General features: G+C 41.5%; 3 protein-coding genes across 5 annotated transcripts; 2 read left to right on the top strand and 1 right to left on the bottom strand.

Moving 5' to 3' along the window:
- The first annotated feature begins 731 nt into the window (after nt 1-731).
- On the top strand, nt 732-4,552 carry hnrnpaba (heterogeneous nuclear ribonucleoprotein A/Ba). Of its 2 annotated transcripts, none has more exons than XM_038699185.1 (9): nt 732-875; nt 1,378-1,607; nt 2,049-2,217; nt 2,315-2,473; nt 2,562-2,693; nt 2,805-2,895; nt 3,053-3,208; nt 3,315-3,400; nt 3,840-4,552. In XM_038699185.1, the coding sequence occupies exons 2-8, from the start codon at nt 1,393-1,395 to the stop codon at nt 3,383-3,385; spliced, it is 993 nt and encodes a 330-aa protein (XP_038555113.1). In that variant the 5' UTR covers nt 732-875; nt 1,378-1,392; the 3' UTR covers nt 3,386-3,400; nt 3,840-4,552. The 2 variants fall into 2 exon arrangements, with proteins under 2 accessions (XP_038555113.1, XP_038555112.1); XM_038699184.1 differs by having other exon boundaries at nt 789-927.
- On the bottom strand, nt 4,367-10,662 carry phykpl (5-phosphohydroxy-L-lysine phospho-lyase). 2 transcript variants are annotated; one of them, XM_038699178.1, is made up of 13 exons: nt 10,293-10,662; nt 10,078-10,196; nt 9,793-9,952; nt 9,607-9,681; nt 9,433-9,520; nt 9,227-9,343; nt 9,047-9,129; nt 8,730-8,955; nt 7,684-7,838; nt 5,907-5,996; nt 5,643-5,776; nt 5,433-5,477; nt 4,367-5,091 (listed from the first exon to the last, which is right to left on the bottom strand). In XM_038699178.1, exons 1-12 carry the CDS (start codon nt 10,349-10,351, stop codon nt 5,434-5,436), a joined length of 1,350 nt encoding a protein of 449 aa, XP_038555106.1. In that variant the 5' UTR covers nt 10,352-10,662; the 3' UTR covers nt 4,367-5,091; nt 5,433. The 2 variants fall into 2 exon arrangements, with proteins under 2 accessions (XP_038555106.1, XP_038555105.1); XM_038699177.1 differs by having other exon boundaries at nt 4,367-5,123; nt 10,293-10,661.
- Nucleotides 10,663-10,908: 246 nt separating this feature from the next.
- Nucleotides 10,909-16,170, top strand: LOC119888570 (protein FAM53C-like). The gene is made up of 5 exons (XM_038699183.1): nt 10,909-10,982; nt 12,829-13,067; nt 13,175-13,235; nt 13,321-14,150; nt 15,301-16,170. The coding sequence occupies exons 2-5, from the start codon at nt 12,984-12,986 to the stop codon at nt 15,547-15,549; spliced, it is 1,224 nt and encodes a 407-aa protein (XP_038555111.1). The 5' UTR covers nt 10,909-10,982; nt 12,829-12,983; the 3' UTR covers nt 15,550-16,170.
- Nucleotides 16,171-17,143: the final 973 nt, after the last annotated feature.

The raw sequence follows: 17,143 nt of genomic DNA, 5'->3' as shown, positions 1-17,143 counted from the left end.
TCAGGATAAGCGGTTATAGAAATAGTTTTGTTATAGAAATGTCCTTTTATCAAACAGAACAAGGCATGACAGGGAATATCACACATTCTCTGCTATCTACATGATTTAGAAAAAAAAATAGGAACAACTTTAGGAATAACAATCTCTCATTGATTACCACAGAGCTGAATCTACACCTCTCAGAAAGTCCCAATAAAAAAACGGTGTATAAACTCAACAAACTTGTGTTTATTGCGAACTAATGCACTCGATTTTGGATTTGATTTAATTATTTTATAGTGCCAGTTATTTTTGTCCAAGCCATGTTCAGTGTTTCTATTTTTACTTGTTCAATAATCACTGAAAAAAATGTCTATGTACAAATATAAAGGGAGTAATGGCAGCTCTTTATGTATGCGTTAATGCATCATTAATGCGCATACAGAGGTACCAAAATCTACCTTTTGGACATTTTCCACTGTCTGGACCGGGCTACTGTTGCGTTCGGCTATGTTTCGTCAGATTCAGAGCGGATAGCAGTGCAAGTAAGTGAAACGCTTTGACACGCTATTAAACACAATCTGTTCGTCGTGTTTTAGCTGTGCCGATCGGCGTGGCAGTAAATTCACCGAGCAGTGAACAAATCTTTCTTCTGTAGAAGCAGAAAAGGTGCCTTGTTGAATTCCTTCCTGCGAGTCAAGGGCGTGAACATCTTCAGTAAAAAGAAAACGACGCCTATGAAATCGGTCGGCGTCATGATTGACAGCAGTGATCATCCAATCAGAGGGCTTATCTGCAGAAAAGTCGTTTTTTTCTGCCGGTTCTAGAAAACCAACCACGAGTTGTCGTCGTGTGGGAGAATCCATCTTGAAGAGAGCTCTCCGGTTGTGTGTCCCGTAAGCAGGTTTTCGTACTTCATTAGTCTTGGTTTTTTCATTGTATTGTCACGTAAGTACCTTGACTGTTGTAGTGTTTTTGTATTTTTCTGGTATGTGTAGATGAAATGGCTGTATTAGTAAAAAAAAAAAAATAGGCCTGCGGTGCAGCTAGTACGGCCTCTCCATTACGTAACTGCGAAATAGAGTTGTACAGTCCAGGCTCGGTTTATCAGCGTGGTACAGATGGTTACGCTTTCTCTAATCTTTGGCTCTAACGTTAGCAGAAATTTACGTTAGACGTTGGGTGGTTACTTTAAGTTAACGTACTCTGTTGCCATTTGCTGGTTCTCTGCAACAAATGGGGCCTTGTGTGAATGTATGGGACGCAATCGTGCCGGCCAAAATGGTGGGAAATGCATGCATTGGCACCATGTAAATGGCGAAGCGTGTACGGCATGACGGATTATATAACCACCGGGATTTCATGACTTAAATATATTTTTCTCTCATTTGGGCTTAGGTATAATAGTGCAAAATGTCCGAGACAGAGCAGCAGTATATGGAAACATCAGAAAACGGCCACGAAGTCGACGATGATTTTAACGGAGCCGAGCACACCGAGGAGGCAATCGACGAGAGCGCCGCGAATGACTGCGGAGAGGGCGAAGGGCCCGACGCGGACGGGAATTCACAAAACGGTGGCACGGAGGGCGGCCAGATCGACGCCAGCAAAGGCGAGGAGGATGCCGGGTGAGTTTAAAATGGCACAGTGTGATTTTGTGTGTTTGTGAAGCCGACAATGATCATAAGCACTCGTGGTTTGCCATGTTTCTTTGTTCAACCGGCCTTTGTTGGCGCCATATGCAGAGCGGAGGGGGGGGATGGGCGTTTGGGCAGGGATCAAATCTCCATGTATTGGTTGGAGAGGCTACTGAGAGGAAGCGTCTGCTGCGGTCTTATCGGACATATTTTAATACATACATACATACAATTAAAGTTAAATTGCCTGAAACCATAGCAACTGTAGCCTCCCTACGTGTTTGGGTCAACAGATGTTCTGGAACAGTGTGTACATTTAAACACCCCCCACCTATTTTTTTTTTTTTTACCCATCACCACCCCCACAGCCAAAGTTGGAGTAGCAGTACTGCCTGAAATGCTTAAAGTGTACTTTTAACTCTTTGTGCTCAGGAAAATGTTTGTTGGTGGTCTCAGCTGGGACACGAGCAAGAAGGACCTTAAAGATTACTTCTCTAAATATGGCGAGGTGACGGACTGCACCATAAAGATGGACCAGCAGACAGGCCGATCAAGAGGCTTCGGCTTCATTCTCTTTAAAGATCCAGCCAGTGTAGACAAGGTAAGTGGGGAAGCAATCATGCTGGACCGTTTAAGAGCTTTTAATGGGTGTTTACAAGAGGGGTTATATTTAATGTTTTCCTGTGTTTTTATTTTAGGTTCTTGAACAGACGAACCACAAGCTAGATGGCAGACAGATCGACCCCAAGAAGGCCATGGCAATGAAGAAGGACCCTGTCAAGAAAATCTTTGTGGGAGGCCTTAACCCAGACACTTCAAAGGAAGTCATTCAGGAGTACTTTGGGACCTTTGGAGAGGTATGGTATTCAATTCATTTTCCTCAGTTTATTTAGGAGTCTGAAGTGTAAATTAGTTCCTTCAAAGGGTTGTTTTCCTCTTATGTAGATTGAGACCATCGAGCTTCCACAAGACCCAAAGACAGAAAAGAGGAGGGGATTCGTATTTATCACATATAAAGAAGAGGCTCCGGTCAAGAAGGTTATGGAGAATAAATACCACACCGTTGGTGGAAGCAAGGTAATAGCATATCACACTGTCTACATGAAATTGGGTGTAATAAAGTCATTGATACATTTTGTTCAAGTTATGTCACACTGCAATGTAATGTGCTCTTGTGTGGTGTTACAGTGTGAAATTAAAATTGCCCAGCCCAAAGAAGTCTACCAGCAGCAGCAGTATGGTGCCCGTGGGTACGGCGGACGTGGCAGGGGCCGTGGAGGTAAGCCCTTTTTTTTTTTTTTTTTTTTTCTTCGTATGTCTACTAGCAAAATCTCGAATTAAACTACACTCTGTATTCAACTTTAATTTGTGCCGAGTAACTTCCTGGGTCATGTGTGCTGGAGAGTTGTGACAAAGGCCTCACCTGTTGTTTCTAGGCCAGGGCCAGAACTGGAATCAAGGTTACAACAACTACTGGAACCAGGGATACAACCAGAACTATGGCTACGGACAGCAAGGCTACGGATATGGCGGCTATGGCAACTATGACTACTCTGCTGGTTATTACGGCTATGGGGGTGGCTACGATTACAGTAAGCGATAAGTGCCCCCAGGGAAAGAAAGAATGAGAGAAACTTTATTTTCTTGGTCCTCCTTGTTGTACAGAAGAACTCAGTCCCTTTTTCTCTTGTCCTCCAGACCAGGGCAATACAAGCTATGGGAAAACTCCAAGACGTGGAGGCCACCAGAGTAGCTACAAGCCATACTGATCACACGTAGTGCAGGTATGCATTTTTGCATCATCCGTGGTAGTATGAGAACATAGCTGTAACCATTGGTGCCTTTTTGACCCCAAAGATCCATCTACTCTAAATCCATTCAAGCATTGTGGTGGGGTTAGGGTAGGCCGTGTTGTGGGGTCTGTGATCATTAAAGATGGATTCATTCCACCTGTCGGCCATCTTAAGATGCATCTCTACAAACACTACTTGATCAATAAGGGTTGAGTTGGTGGTGGTTGAGAACAGGAATAAGGGCCGTTTCACCTTTCACTAGGGTGCTAGGTGTAATAGCTAGCGGTCGTGCCCCCCCCCCCTCCCCCTAAAGTGTCTGTCCATTCACTGACCTGTCAAAGCTCATTCATGCACCTGTCTGTCTTTGTGTAACTGCATGTCATATTTGGTTTATTCTCAGTAACGTTAAGCACCGTGTTTTTCTCTTAAGGTCTAAAGTAAATAAGAAAAAGAGATCCATGGTCTGACCACAGCGAACATGGGCTCTGGCTTTTCCTTTGGAGTTGGCAGAAATTTGGACTCATGCTCCATTTGTACAGATCAAGTGAGGAACTGGGGAAGCAAATGTCACTTTTCCACTTTTTATTTTATATTGTTTTGTGTCCATTTACATTTCCAGTGATGGAAGTGTTATTTTTACTGTACTTTTTGGTACCTTTTTGAATCTAATGTATTGTATGGTTGTATTTTTACATGTCTACTGGATTTACAGACGAGCAGGAGCAAGGGCTTTTAAAGCTCACAAATAAAACAATTATGCTTTTTTTGTTTTCTTTTTTTTCCTTTTGGTGTTTCTAGATCTTTAGTTATATTCTCCCATGCTGAGTGTTGGATGCGAGTTGCATGGCTTCATATGTGGGGTGAGGCAAAATAAGGGATTTAAACTAATCAACGGGTTCATTGTAAGCGTGTCAAGTGAATGTTTGCAGATGGTCTAGTAGACGAAGACAACCAGCATTTTTTTTTTTTTTTTTGGCTTTTAAGGAGATTCTTCCCCCATCATGTTTGCAATTTTAAGTGGCTTTACTAGTGTTATTCAACTGAACGCAAGCCTGTTAATGTACGAGGGTACTCCCTCTCTCACTGGAAACTCATTCCTCTAGTGTCTTGGGCAAATTGGTAGAAATAAACTTTTGGTTTATATTACACATGGATCTTTTTGTTATTATTTGTTAAAGTTAATGTTAAATGTTTTGTACTGTTAAATGGCTTGCTTGTTTTGTCTTGAGTAATGTTAACATCGCTACGGATGCCTCTTTGGTAAGCTATGGGAAAGGGCTTCACTACCTGCAGGATAACTGGCTGATTGTTAATACCCACCCCACTAGATGTGAAACTGCCATACTTGAGCATTTTTAAAGAATGTGTCGGAATTAAAGATAGTGGTCTGGTAAGTGCTTATCCCAACCATACTGTGTATTGAGAACATGTTGCTGATCAGTGTTGTAAATTGGGATCACTTTCTATATTGCTGCTGGAAACACAAGAGCCAGGCTTTAAAAAAATCAAGTGTTTATTTGATTTAAATTTTTTTTTTTTTTATGGAAGTCAAGTGTCACATTTGCAGTATTATCTTGTATATTAGTTCTCCTGCGTAGCAATGTGCTGTAGCTGGCACCACTTCACATTAGATGTGCCTCCAATTGGCTGATTCATCATCGAGGTGACTGGATCTTATTTTCCTAAAGTGATACCATACAATGGTAGTGAACACCTGGGGAAAACGGTTTACAACATTTCACTTTTAGGTTGCACAACACTAGACAAATTAAGATGGTGACACTGTCACCACTTTGATATTTGCTAGATTTAAACTGATGTACTAATAAAAGGACAGGAGTCAGACTAGGTCAACTTAAAAACACTCAGTGATCAGTGCTGAGCAACATGTTCTAAGTGAATTAACTTGTTTGAGCTACTTGAACCTCAAGTATAGACATTCATCTCTACCTCTGAACTTTATGAATGTGTCCATCTGAGAATGTCTAATGCAATTAAAAATTTTTCTACAGGTTTATCAAACCTTAGATGTCGTCCTTTTCCAGTTTAAGGTCACTGACTTCCATGTCTGTGGGAACAAGAACACTTGAAGTTATTCTACACTTGTTAACACACTGTGTTAATTAGCTCTTTATAGGTATGTCATTCAAACTGATCATGGCATCTAGATGTCTCCATAACTACAATCCTGTGGTATCAACCGTAAACTATAGATGGTGGGTGTGAAACTAACCTGTGAGGATGCGGTCAATACATTTTACCACCAGTTCTGTGTCCTCCATAGTAAAGCACATAGGAGGTTTAAACTTAATGATATTTTCCCAGGGGCCATCTGTGCTGACGCATATTTTATCATCCTCTTTCAACCTAATGTAAATGGGACATTGAGTTACATGATACTACATCCTGTGACAGAGATGGTGTATCCAAAAGAATATATTTTTCTGGCAGGTAAAAACTGCACAACTAACTACTGTACTGCATCGTTCTCCTGTACCTCTTTACGACCCATGCTGCTGTTTCTGTGGCAGGAGTCCTCTTTTCTCTGTCTGTAACCAGCTCAAGACCAACAAACAGTCCTGCACCTCTGTAAAAAGCAAAAAAAAAAACCATGAGCCAGGCAAGGCTGGGAGTAACAGAAGGCTGACACTTGTTAACCCATGATATCAGATATTTAAGAGCTATGTAAACATTCTTGAAGGCATAGTCTCATTTGGCCAGTTATGGTAATCAAAATAGACACCTGGCATATATGGTTATTATTTAAGATTATGTCCCAACACCTTTGTTTATTAGGTGTGCCATCTGCGAACCTAATGGAAAAAATTAATTCAATACTTGCATAGGGTGTATCAGAACTATGTAACATGTTTGATTAACGGAACTGATAGTCTTATTAAATTTTGGAGCAAGTTCAGCTAAATCATATTGATTATCTGAAAACTACAGTTGCTGCTTAGTAGACTAGTTTATATTAATGTAGCCCATTTGTTATGAGCATAATTATATTGAAAAGAGAAATACTTTTATTAATTTAATATCCCGGTTTAACTGGGTATTGCAATGATTCTGAGGGGTATGTCTTCAAAGTAAGATACTGTTGTTTTTATGTAATTTATCCCTTTTTTAAAATTTTTGCTTAGTAGTATGACACTTTTGAAGAAAAAGCAAGTGCCTTGCATAGTCCTTTTTCACAGAAGACATTTTCACACACCACAGTAGGAAAAGCACAGCTGTAAATAATAAAATGAAGGATTGCTGACTTTTATTTATGCCGGGGGGGTCAATGTCATAACTTAGTGGAATTCTTACATAGCAGGAGCTATTGTTAATATTAGAAACACCTGTGCTTTTCCTGCAAAGACAAGTCAAAATATTTGTGTATAAAACAGCCTCATACACACACCACAGAGAAATTATTTTGGTTGAATGAAACTGAGAAATGCATGCAAATGCAATGATAGGGGTTCATTTTTACACTGGACTTTTAACTTATCAGCTGCATACATGTTAACATAATAACCATATTTTATCCCAATGGCTTGTCTACCATGTAAAGTCATTGCATAAGTTACAGTGTCTCCTATGTGATGTTCCACCTTCGCTCAGAGGCCCTCGTATCCACACAGGTGTTTTCAACTACTCGCACTAATGAGACCTTCCAGGTTGAAAGTAGAGGCTATGTCGGCAGTTTGCTGAATCACTAAAGTTTAAAGTGAGTGACTGTCAAAGTACAACACAGTGTGCACCAACTGACCTGCTTATAAAAACAATAGAAAAGCATATTGCAGTTTTAACACTGCACACATTGCAGGGCACATTTAATGAGCACTCTTTTTGAGTGTACAAGCACAACTGACCTTTTGTAGAAATTTATAATGTATCATACTGTATGTGTTTTATTAAGATGCATGGTTTTGTGATTGTTGAGAATATCTTGTGCCTATTTCAAGCCTAAGCACCCAGCGTGAAAACGAGTGCAGCCAATTCTTGTAGTATCAGTTGTTCCACAACAACAGTTGCGTCGATCAAGCACTGTACATGCTCAAGCTGCCCTGACAGGAGGTTTAATCGGCCAAGATAAATGAAAACCCTTGTGTGGATGTACCAAGGGGGTGTAGGCTCTTTAATTGGGGTTGGCAGGGAAATGGTGGTATAAGTAGACACCATTTACTTATTTTTATAAGTGACTTAAAGCCACAGACTCTTGAGTTGAGAATAGCATTGGCCTTTGAGTTTAAAGAGCACAAGTGCATTGGTCACTGCAACCTCACCTGACATCGCCAATTACATCATGTCGTGATTGCAGCTTTGTGAGCAAATCTTTAAGATGTGCTCCCACCCTTGTGGCGTTTCCTCTTAGGTCCTCTTTCTCTATCACATCAAGAACTGCCAGGCCAATTGCACAGGACACTGGATTCCCTCCGAACTGCATGAAGTTGGGGAGAAAATAAATTGTTTCATCTTGATATACGCATGCTTACAGAGAGATAGTTAAAAGATTTCCACCAAAGTAATTTTGTTTTGTATAAAAACAGAAATTTATATCTACATCTTTTATTAGAAATGTATTTTTGGAATTTTAGTTAATAAGGTATGTTTTATGGCAGCAATGTAGTGGTAAATTAAAGATTGGCTGAACAACAACTTGTGAACAGTAAACAAACAATAGTCGAGTGATGAAAGTAACCACCATGAGAGAATAAATAAAATTTAGGAACAATAATAACTTACTATGATGTGAATGTCATGATTTATGTCGGGCTATAAAAATGGTCAACGTATTCCTTATTATGTAAAAGCATAGATATCCCAGAGTTACTACTCTACTGTCTGGGCTTGCAAACTTTAACGGGGTCTTGATGAAACAGTATTTAAATAAGGTAGGTATGAAGCAGAAAATAACAATTGTCCAATTAGTGACACCGTCCTTGCTCTCCTACATGACCATATACCCAACACACATTTGTTGGTGCCTCAATGGCTGATATGTGTGTGTGGATGTTTTTTACCTTTATGAATTGTTTTTTCCTGCTTCATACCTACCCTATTGAAATATTGTTTGTAATGTGTTTCATGATGACCCTGATTAAGGCCACAAGCCAAAATACATTGGTCTAACAATGAAATCGTTATATACTACAAGTCTTGCTGGAGTTTTGATCTCTTTACTTTTACCCTTCTCCATGCACCTTGGAAGCAGGTAAAATTGTGCCAGAAACCCCTACTCTACTCTGACTGCCTCTAGAGATAGGAAAAGCTATAGGCGCCGACTTATAGAAACATTCATTCATATTAGGTTGAGCTATTGTACAGTCACCGTATTGAAGTACTCCACTCCGTTGGCTGTGAAAGCTCCAGCTATCTCTACAGTGGTTGCCACACATGCAAGTGGATGCCCGTTTCCCATTGGTTTGCCCATGGTCACTATGTCGGGACAAAAACCCTCCCCCTGAAGCTGGAAACCCCAGAAGTGACTTCCCACACGTCCAAAGCCTGTCTGCACCTCGTCTGCCACAAACACGCCACCAGCTGAATGCACATATCTGTGGAAAGTATGAGGGAGATGCACCATGTCACCATTACTGTACATGCGGCTGAGTAATAACAGAACCTGAAAAATTCTCTGCTGCTCACTCTGCAACTTTAGTTGAGTATCCCTGGGGCAAGATGATTTGTCCTCCAACACTTGGCAATGACTCAGCAAAGAAGGCAGATATCTATAAGAAATGGGTAGTATAAGCAATAAAAATGTTATGCATTGGTCATGTTTCTTAAAGCTTAATTCTGGGCAATGTAAACTATGGTAAAGTGTACCTTACGCCCTTTCCTGTGCACTTCCTCTATTAGGTCTTTTACTGTATCAGCGTATGCTTGGCCTGGGTTGGGGTGATTCTCTCTGTATATTCCTCTGTATGTGTCTGGTAAGGGAGCCTAGAAGGATGAAACACATGGTTTCCGACAGGCAAGAGGCTGCTGTTGATCAGCAGCTTGTATAATGATGGTTGCGTAAATTTACACACCACATGAACCCATTCTTTCTGTCCTGCCAGTTTCCGGAACTTGTAAGGACTAATGTCAATGAGCGACTTGAGATGCCCATGGTATGCACTAGTATCAAAGGAGAGTTAATTGTAATTAAAAAGCAGGTGTATCATCAGAGGGTTAAAGTGTTGAACTGTTAACAGAATACTTACTGGTCAAGCACAATGACATCCTCATGTTGGGTGTACTGCTGTGCCAAGCGTAGGGCAAGATCATTGGCCTCTGAACTGTCAAAAGAAGACAGTTGAAGAACAAAAAATTAACAGTAAAACTACTGGATTGGTATGTCAGGCATACCATTCTGTGGAACTATGGGTGTATTGAAAGGCATTATTTACCCAGAGTTAACAAAGTAGAAGACGCACAGTTTCTCAGGCAAGGTAGCAGACAGGCGCTCTGCATACACGACTATGTTGTCGTGTAGAAATCGTGCATTTGTGTTCAGGATTTCCATTTGTGCTGCCGCAGCCTTTGTAATGCTGGGGTGACAATGGCCCACTGCAATAGAAAACATACAGTTGTAAAAATATGTTACTAATGCATTAAACATGTCTGCCGCTAGGAGACATAAGTGTAATACCATAGGGTAATACATATGGACTATGCACCGGATGATGTTTTACCGTGATGAACGTTACTGATACAGTCCAAATAGCGCAGGCCATTCTCATCGAATAGATATTGTCCTCTTGCTCTTACTATTTTCACAGGGTCGTCTGAATAAAAGAGTCTACATGACTGCCTGTAATCGAAGTAATGAAAACGTGTCAGTAACTTTCGAGCAAGCACACAATGACTATTGGCTAGAAAATCACCAGTCACTGTTAACTTTACATACCCGATCAGTCGCTTCCTCATTGCGAGAGTGTCTTCTTTCTTGAGTTTTTCTGCCGCCATGCTCTCTTTGGTTTCTCTGTGTGTGTAATGTATACCAAAGACCGCTAAGGCAATGGACGAAAAGTCACACAAAGCAGTTATCAGGAGTATCTGGACGCTTTATGGAATTGTTTTGCCAAGTCTTAACCACCACCACGCATGCGTCATTAGCTTATTTGCGTTAGCCTAAGCATTCTGCCCATGCATATATTTTTTTTCTATCGAACATATAGGCTGTCTAAATAGAACAGGCATTATATATATATATGTATATATATATCTGAAGAAAATAACTAACGTTACTTTGTCTGTCGCTGAGACGTCATTTGATCAATTGTGCTGTTATGCTGTCGCTTTATTTAGAGGGGGCTAACTGTGGGGCTGTTATCGGAACAGCGACATCCAAAATAATGTAACATATGTTGCTAAAAAAATCATCTTTCACTTGGTAACACGTGAATAAATGTCATATTCAGTAAATATGCGCTAGATAAGTATTGCGGGGTTTCCTGAAATCATTTTTTTCCCTGAGGCAGTGCATTTAAAACACCTCTGTATTGGTATCGTCCAAAGGCTATAAATACTCTGCTGAACTGTCCTCTATCCCGTGCACTGTGTGCAGCTTCGGTTGCTAAGGAACCACCGAACGCAGGTAATTCATCAGGACAGCTGTGGTATGCTAGCTCCTAAACAAGCTGCGTAACCGAGCTAACGCTACAACTAATCTAGATATACATTATCGGCCCGGCCGTCTAACGTATTAACGCCCCATTTCTTATTCTAGTCTAACGAATCATGGCTACAGCCGGGTGTAATGACAAGCCATTCACCGGTAGCAAACCGTCCGAATGTAAGCAAACGGATGCTATTAACGTTAGTTAGGACCCTTGTTGTCCTATCAGCTAGGTTAGCTAACAGAACCGGCTAATAACTTTGTGCTCCACGGGCTGCATCGTGCTGCTGAGCTAGCTTACGTTAACCGATTTAGCCAGTAACAGTTAAATCAAGTGCTATATTAAGTCATACATTGTCAATGACAAACACTTGTGCTGCAGCTACTGTTTGATAACGCCAGGGCTTCAATTGGCTAACACAAACGTGTTTTTTATTTATTATTAGGATAAAGCTGCGCAACACTGCCATAAACTTATTTGATGGTTTGCACGTTAGTGAAGAGGGTAAGCGTCCTTTAAGCCAGACCTACTTAATTAACATGATAGTATTAATAATGCTGTGTTTTGTACACGTGTCTCGCTAGTCGTCTTGAGAATATTATAATATTATATTAAAGTTTGTACTGTAACTATTAGTAACGATTGAAAAGTAATAAGTTTTAAATCAGCCTGTGGTTGACAGCATTGCTCTTGGTGGTTCATGAGCAAATGGAGTCATTCTGTGGGGTGCAGAGCTTTAAACGCTGACTGCTGCCGCAGGGTAAGATTCAGACTGTCTGGCCGTGCGTGTGAAGTAGCTTGTCTTCTGGCATGTGGAACTAGGCTAGCAATGTAGCACCCCGTTTGCCACAAGGAGGAAGGCCCTGGAGGCCACATCTGACTCACAACCGCAAGTGTTGTGAGCTCTGTGGTTGTGAAGCAAAGTCTCTTCAATGAGTAGGACTCTAAAATATCGTCAAACGTTTTAATTCGGATTAAGACACATACTTTCAAATTGAGTTTATTCATTAATGTCTGGTTTGTGAATATGTTACTCTAGATTTTGGGTGCACTGCACTTTTAAGGAGCAGTGCAAAGGCTGAAAGGTCATGTTACATTTTAATATATTGGCTGGAGTTTAGTTATTGACATTTTTGTGATGTGTATAGATTTGCTGGGATTCCTCACATGTGTCAGTGCAGGTTAATCTTCAGATATGTCTTATGGATTGAGTTACCTTCAGATCTTAAACTAACTCTGATACTTTCATATAAAGAGAATATCTGAGGAATGTGTTAAAGAAATGGACACATTGGCTGCCTTGTGGTCCCCCGTTCTCTGGGTATGTCACACCATTTTAGCTTTGCCTTGGCAATAAAAGCCCTTAAGACCTGGTCACTGTTCTTTTGTCCCCCTTGCAAAGATACTGTGGCATGTTTCCAACCCCTGTCCCCATTCATTTTTCACACACTCCCCCATATTTTATTTCCCCACCCAAAAGTTGGGATGTACTCTGCATTTTCTTTTGAAATGACACTAATCTGTGTTTGTAGCCCCAATAAGAACTATGTTAATTGTGCATGATGGAATGTGAAGTGTTTTGTTCTGGGTGTCCTCACATCCACATGTGCTCTCTGCCTTTTGTGAACATGAATTTATGCCTTTTCATCTGTGAAGGAGGCAGCATGTAGATGGTAAAATGTTCTTAATTTGAACACATTTATGCAGGCATCTGGTTCATCTGTTTGCTTTTCCACACCACAACAGTTATTTCTCTTCAATGTGGCTGACTAGTTTCAGTTAATCGACAGTTTCATATGGATCCCTTCTCGTCTGTCCCTCTAGGTGGCATAAAGATGATGGTGGCATAGTGAGAAAGCTGGTCTGGCTGGTTAGGTGTGGAGGGGACACCACAAACCACGCCAGGATTGACTAACCTTTCCACTGCCCACAATAAATCTCCTCATCTCCATGTCTGTCCCTGGATTGTAGCTACAATTATGGTGACACTTATCACAGAGCAGCTCCGTAAACAGAGTTTGGAAGAGCCTTATTACAAGGCTTTCTCATTTAATGTGAATGCGGTGAGTTGGATACAAAACTAAATCTGTCCTTTAACTAAAATTTTTATTCTTTATTCACTTAGTTTTATGGGTTCTGGTTTTGAATTTAAGTTATATTTCTGTTTCAGTCATTACCTGCAGTGGGCTCAAGTCCCACTGTCTCATGGAGTGCTTGTAGATCAACACAAGGCAAGTTCACAGAATTAAGCAGCTGCATTTTATTTTACCTATTTGTGGAGAAATCTGTCTCATGTCTATCTTTTGGCATTTTCAGAGACCAGCTCAGCTACACACCCATCATCCAAAGCTAACCTTCTGGATGATTTCTGTGGACCAGACCCTCTAGGGCCTCCTTCCCGCTCTGGAGAAGCTTTCCAGAGTCCAGAGGTTTCTTTCACAGACGAGGTTTTCCAAAGCTCCCCTCCGCCACCACCTCCAAAACGCCACTGCCGGTCCCTCTCTGTTCCTGAGGACCTTTCTCAGTGTCGCTCTACCTGGCATCCTAGTGCATCCAAGGTTTGGACCCCAGTCAAACGTGGCTGCCAAAGTGGAGGATTATCTAGTTCAGGCTCTGCTGCGAGCTCTTTGCCACTTTGTGGTCCCAGTTCCTCCTTCACTTCTTCATCCCTACACTCATCTTCTAGCCCTACCTTCTTCAGCTTAGCACTGTCTGACTCCCCACTACCATGGAGCTTCCCATGGGACCCCTGTGACCAACTGAAAGGAACCTGTTCTGCCTCTTTTGCTACTCCTTCCTCCTGCTCCTCTTCACCGGCCCCTATGGTTTCTCACTCAGTACTGCAGCGCCGATTCTCCCTCTCCCCTGTGCACATTCATGGCGCCTCTTCTGTGCTCCTGCCCCCCCATCCCTCCCCTGCTTCTGCTCTGACATATGACTGTTCTGGTGTGGAACACCCAGCCCTGTCTCCATCTCCCACTTCTGCGTGTAGTACACCATCCTCCTCTAGACGTGACCTGCACCCAGCGCTGCCGCGCTGCCGCTCGCAGCCCTGTGATATGCGCAGACCTCGCTTGAAGAGGCGCCGTGACCCAGATGTTCTGCCCTGCCCTAGGCCAGGCCTTAACTTCAGCAAGATGACACAGGTGAGCAAGAAAGTCCAATGGGCTGTCAGTGTAGGTAGTCTATCTCCTCATTGGTACATGCAGTATACTGAGACAAACTTAATTATATCAGTTAGTATATGACCAGGCCTGGGTTCAGTTGTACCCATGTATTCTGTCTTGGATGGCAATGGTACGCCCCTGGCAACACTCCATTCCCCAAAACTCTGGTTCAGCACATCTAAGCTTAGCCCTCACACCACCAGCTCTCATTTCCCACTGGTATTTTAGGTTGGGATCATTAGTGAAGTAGTGATCCCTCAGATCCGTTTCCAGATACCCATCTAACTCCTCACATCAGTGTAGTCAGGATTGGGTTCTTGGCTGTTTTTGGTGCAGGCAATTCTACCTGATTGGCTACAAAAGCCACCACACAAGTGTGTTAAGCTTTCCTATCTCTACTCAAAGCTGGCCTTTATACAGGCTCCCTTTTCCAGCTGTGATGCACTCTACCAAACACAAGTTCCAGTTTGTCCCATTCACAATGAGACTCCTGTCACAGGTTTCCCTGGTTGCAACTGCTTAAGAGAGCAAAAGTAACTTACCACTCTGCCTTAATATGAGAAGTTCACAAATGTTCAGCAGGCAAAATCCTTAAATGCAGAGCTTTTCTGAAAATCTAGACCTTCTCACTTATATTGTGCTAATATTATATCATCATGACAAACCACCTAGTACACGCACAAAGTTGGGTAGCTATAAAGTTCCAGTATGTTGGCTTGCTGGCACTTATAGTACTTCTAATCTGTGTCAACTTGTCAAGTAATCTTTTGCATAATTAACAAGAAAAGAACATTTATGTAAACTACATAATTTAAATAAAGGTCTAAAGTTTCCAGCATTCGTTAGGTTGACCATTTACTTGACCAGCCAAGCTCATTAACTCTCAGTTATACTTTTTCCAAAGAAGCAGGCACAGCCATCCTGCAGACTTCCTGGCTTTGCCAGTGATGTCATCACTGCACTACATTTTATTACATTTAGGTGTGGATCCTGGAGGTGTATGGAGCTGATAATCTAGCTGCATGAATGAGCACTGAGAATTAGACTGGGCCCCTTCGAGTGGTTTAGCCACCTGTTAAATGCTAGAATTGTCACATGATCATGATTCTTCTTCTTTTGTCCTCTGTAGATTGGTAATCACGAGAGCCTCCTGTGTGGTACAGGTGTCTGCGTAGTTCCAGTGTCTTCCCAGTCAGAACATCGCTCAGCCTTCTCCCCTGCAGACTTCCTGGGACGAGCCAGCATTGGGCCACTGAGTGAAAGTGAAGAGGAGGAAGACGAGGATAAAAGAGAGAGGACTGTAATGGATGGAGGACAAAAGATTGTTTTTGAAAGGGACTGCACAGAACTGGACTTGAACCTTATAGAAGAGAACTGACACTCCTTGGTGCTCCCAGTGTGATTACTGCATTCATAACAATGTTAAGCACACCTGTAGGCTTTGTGCGCTCTCCTGGCAGAGTCCTTGGGAACCTGCTGCCCTCCTAAGGCATGTCAGAGTTCACAATCAAGAACCAAGCAATTAGAAGCTAATATCAACTTACAATGTAATGACTGTAAAATTTGAGCTAGTTCATTAATTAACATTTCAAAGGAAATATCAGAGTGCCTGCCTATTCAGTGCTCCATAGGGAAATGTGCATGAGTAAATGTTTTCATGCACACAGAATTTGGCTAATTTCATATTGATAAAACTCTTATTTGCTTTAATCATTGGTATGCATCTTGATATCTTTACATATCCTCAAAGAATGCCATATACTGGAGTAAGCAGAATGTGCTTAATATTGCCTCTAAGTGATTTGAATACACGCTAAAAGCAGATAGTTTATTGGGATAGAGGTAAGCATTCCTCAATGCCCCATCAGATACTGATGTAATCTACTTATGTTTTTCTCTGAATTTGGACATGACTGTATGTGAGCTGTTTAAAGGTTGCTGCCATGTGTAGGTCAAAATATTAGAGTAGCCCCAACAACATAAGAATACAGATTTATATGTAAATGCTCTCCTGTATGTTTAACAGGATACATTCCAGGATTTCGCTGCAGTTTCTTAAATCCCCCATAGGCCCTAAAATCATGTCCACCTCACTGCTCTTCTATCTTTGATTTAGCTCGTCCTTTTGGAGTAATTCTACAACATCAAAGGGAAGCTTTTCTTGTCATAGCATAAAGGATTGCTCTACTCTCTTGTAGGGGGGGTGGGTGTGTACGCGCACACTCTTTTCTATGTTGGAAGTTTTCTAAATTGCTTGAACATTAACACACCTTGTCAACAACAATACTGATGATACTGTAAACTGACCACGCCTTAAGCTTAAAATACAGAGTTCTTGGTGCTCTGGTCTTCTTTTCACAGCCAGACATTTTTGCTATCCATGTTTGCGCTGATTCACATATTTGTCAACAGGTCGGACATGCACTATAATCAGTTGAATAACTGAATCGATGCTGCAGCTGGACTTCACATAGGGCACAATGTAACCTACTGTAGGGCGGTAAAGTGAGTACACACGTCAAGCCCATTCTGAGTTTATGACAAAGGTGGTAGTTATGCAGATTTGGTGGCCTTCCAGAAATGATTTTTCATGTGTTTTCAGATGGTAATATTACTGTTGCACAATTTATGTACAAATAAAATTTAATAGAGAATCTTGTGGGGGGTGGGGGGTTGTCTTGTTTTTTTTTATCTTCCAGCAATCTTGCCTTCTATCCAAAACATTTTCCTGCCTGTATTCAAATACAGGAACACCTTAGGGGCCAATAGATCATTGTGACACCTAGTGGCTGAATTTAGTGTAATACTGTGTTGCATATAAACACAGTAAAGTCCATTCTGACTTTACTAACAGCAGATTTCGATGCATACAGAGCTACGTGTTCTGTTTGTGGGGGAATATTTTCCACAAAAAGTGAAACTGAACCATTTACAGCTTGCTATAGCATAGTAACAACGTATCCTTTGAGACG

This window comes from Micropterus salmoides, unplaced genomic scaffold (assembly GCF_014851395.1).
Source record: "Micropterus salmoides isolate LMB-PRFRI ecotype aquatic unplaced genomic scaffold, ASM1485139v1 Ms_hic_scaffold_5, whole genome shotgun sequence".
In the NCBI taxonomy this organism is placed as follows: Eukaryota; Metazoa; Chordata; class Actinopteri; order Centrarchiformes; family Centrarchidae; genus Micropterus; species Micropterus salmoides.
The sequence above is the reverse complement of the archived record's forward strand: the minus strand, read 5'-3'. Positions and strand labels throughout refer to the sequence as shown.

Excerpts from the sequence above, each read along its gene's own strand:
- hnrnpaba (XM_038699185.1), top strand. The coding sequence starts at position 1,393 with ATGTCCGAGACAGAGCAGCAGTATATGGAAACATCAGAAAACGGCCAC. Across the intron at positions 2,474-2,561 it reads ACTTTGGGACCTTTGGAGAG|ATTGAGACCATCGAGCTTCC; the intron begins GTATGGTATTCA and ends CCTCTTATGTAG. Across the intron at positions 2,694-2,804 it reads ACACCGTTGGTGGAAGCAAG|TGTGAAATTAAAATTGCCCA; the intron begins GTAATAGCATAT and ends GTGGTGTTACAG.
- LOC119888570 (XM_038699183.1), top strand. The coding sequence starts at position 12,984 with ATGGTGACACTTATCACAGAGCAGCTCCGTAAACAGAGTTTGGAAGAG. Across the intron at positions 13,068-13,174 it reads TCTCATTTAATGTGAATGCG|TCATTACCTGCAGTGGGCTC; the intron begins GTGAGTTGGATA and ends TTTCTGTTTCAG. Across the intron at positions 14,151-15,300 it reads ACTTCAGCAAGATGACACAG|ATTGGTAATCACGAGAGCCT; the intron begins GTGAGCAAGAAA and ends TGTCCTCTGTAG.
- phykpl (XM_038699178.1), bottom strand. The coding sequence starts at position 10,351 with ATGGCGGCAGAAAAACTCAAGAAAGAAGACACTCTCGCAATGAGGAAG. Across the intron at positions 9,682-9,792 it reads TTCTACTTTGTTAACTCTGG|TTCAGAGGCCAATGATCTTG; the intron begins GTAAATAATGCC and ends TTCTTTTGACAG. Across the intron at positions 5,777-5,906 it reads GCAGCATGGGTCGTAAAGAG|GTTGAAAGAGGATGATAAAA; the intron begins GTACAGGAGAAC and ends CATTTACATTAG.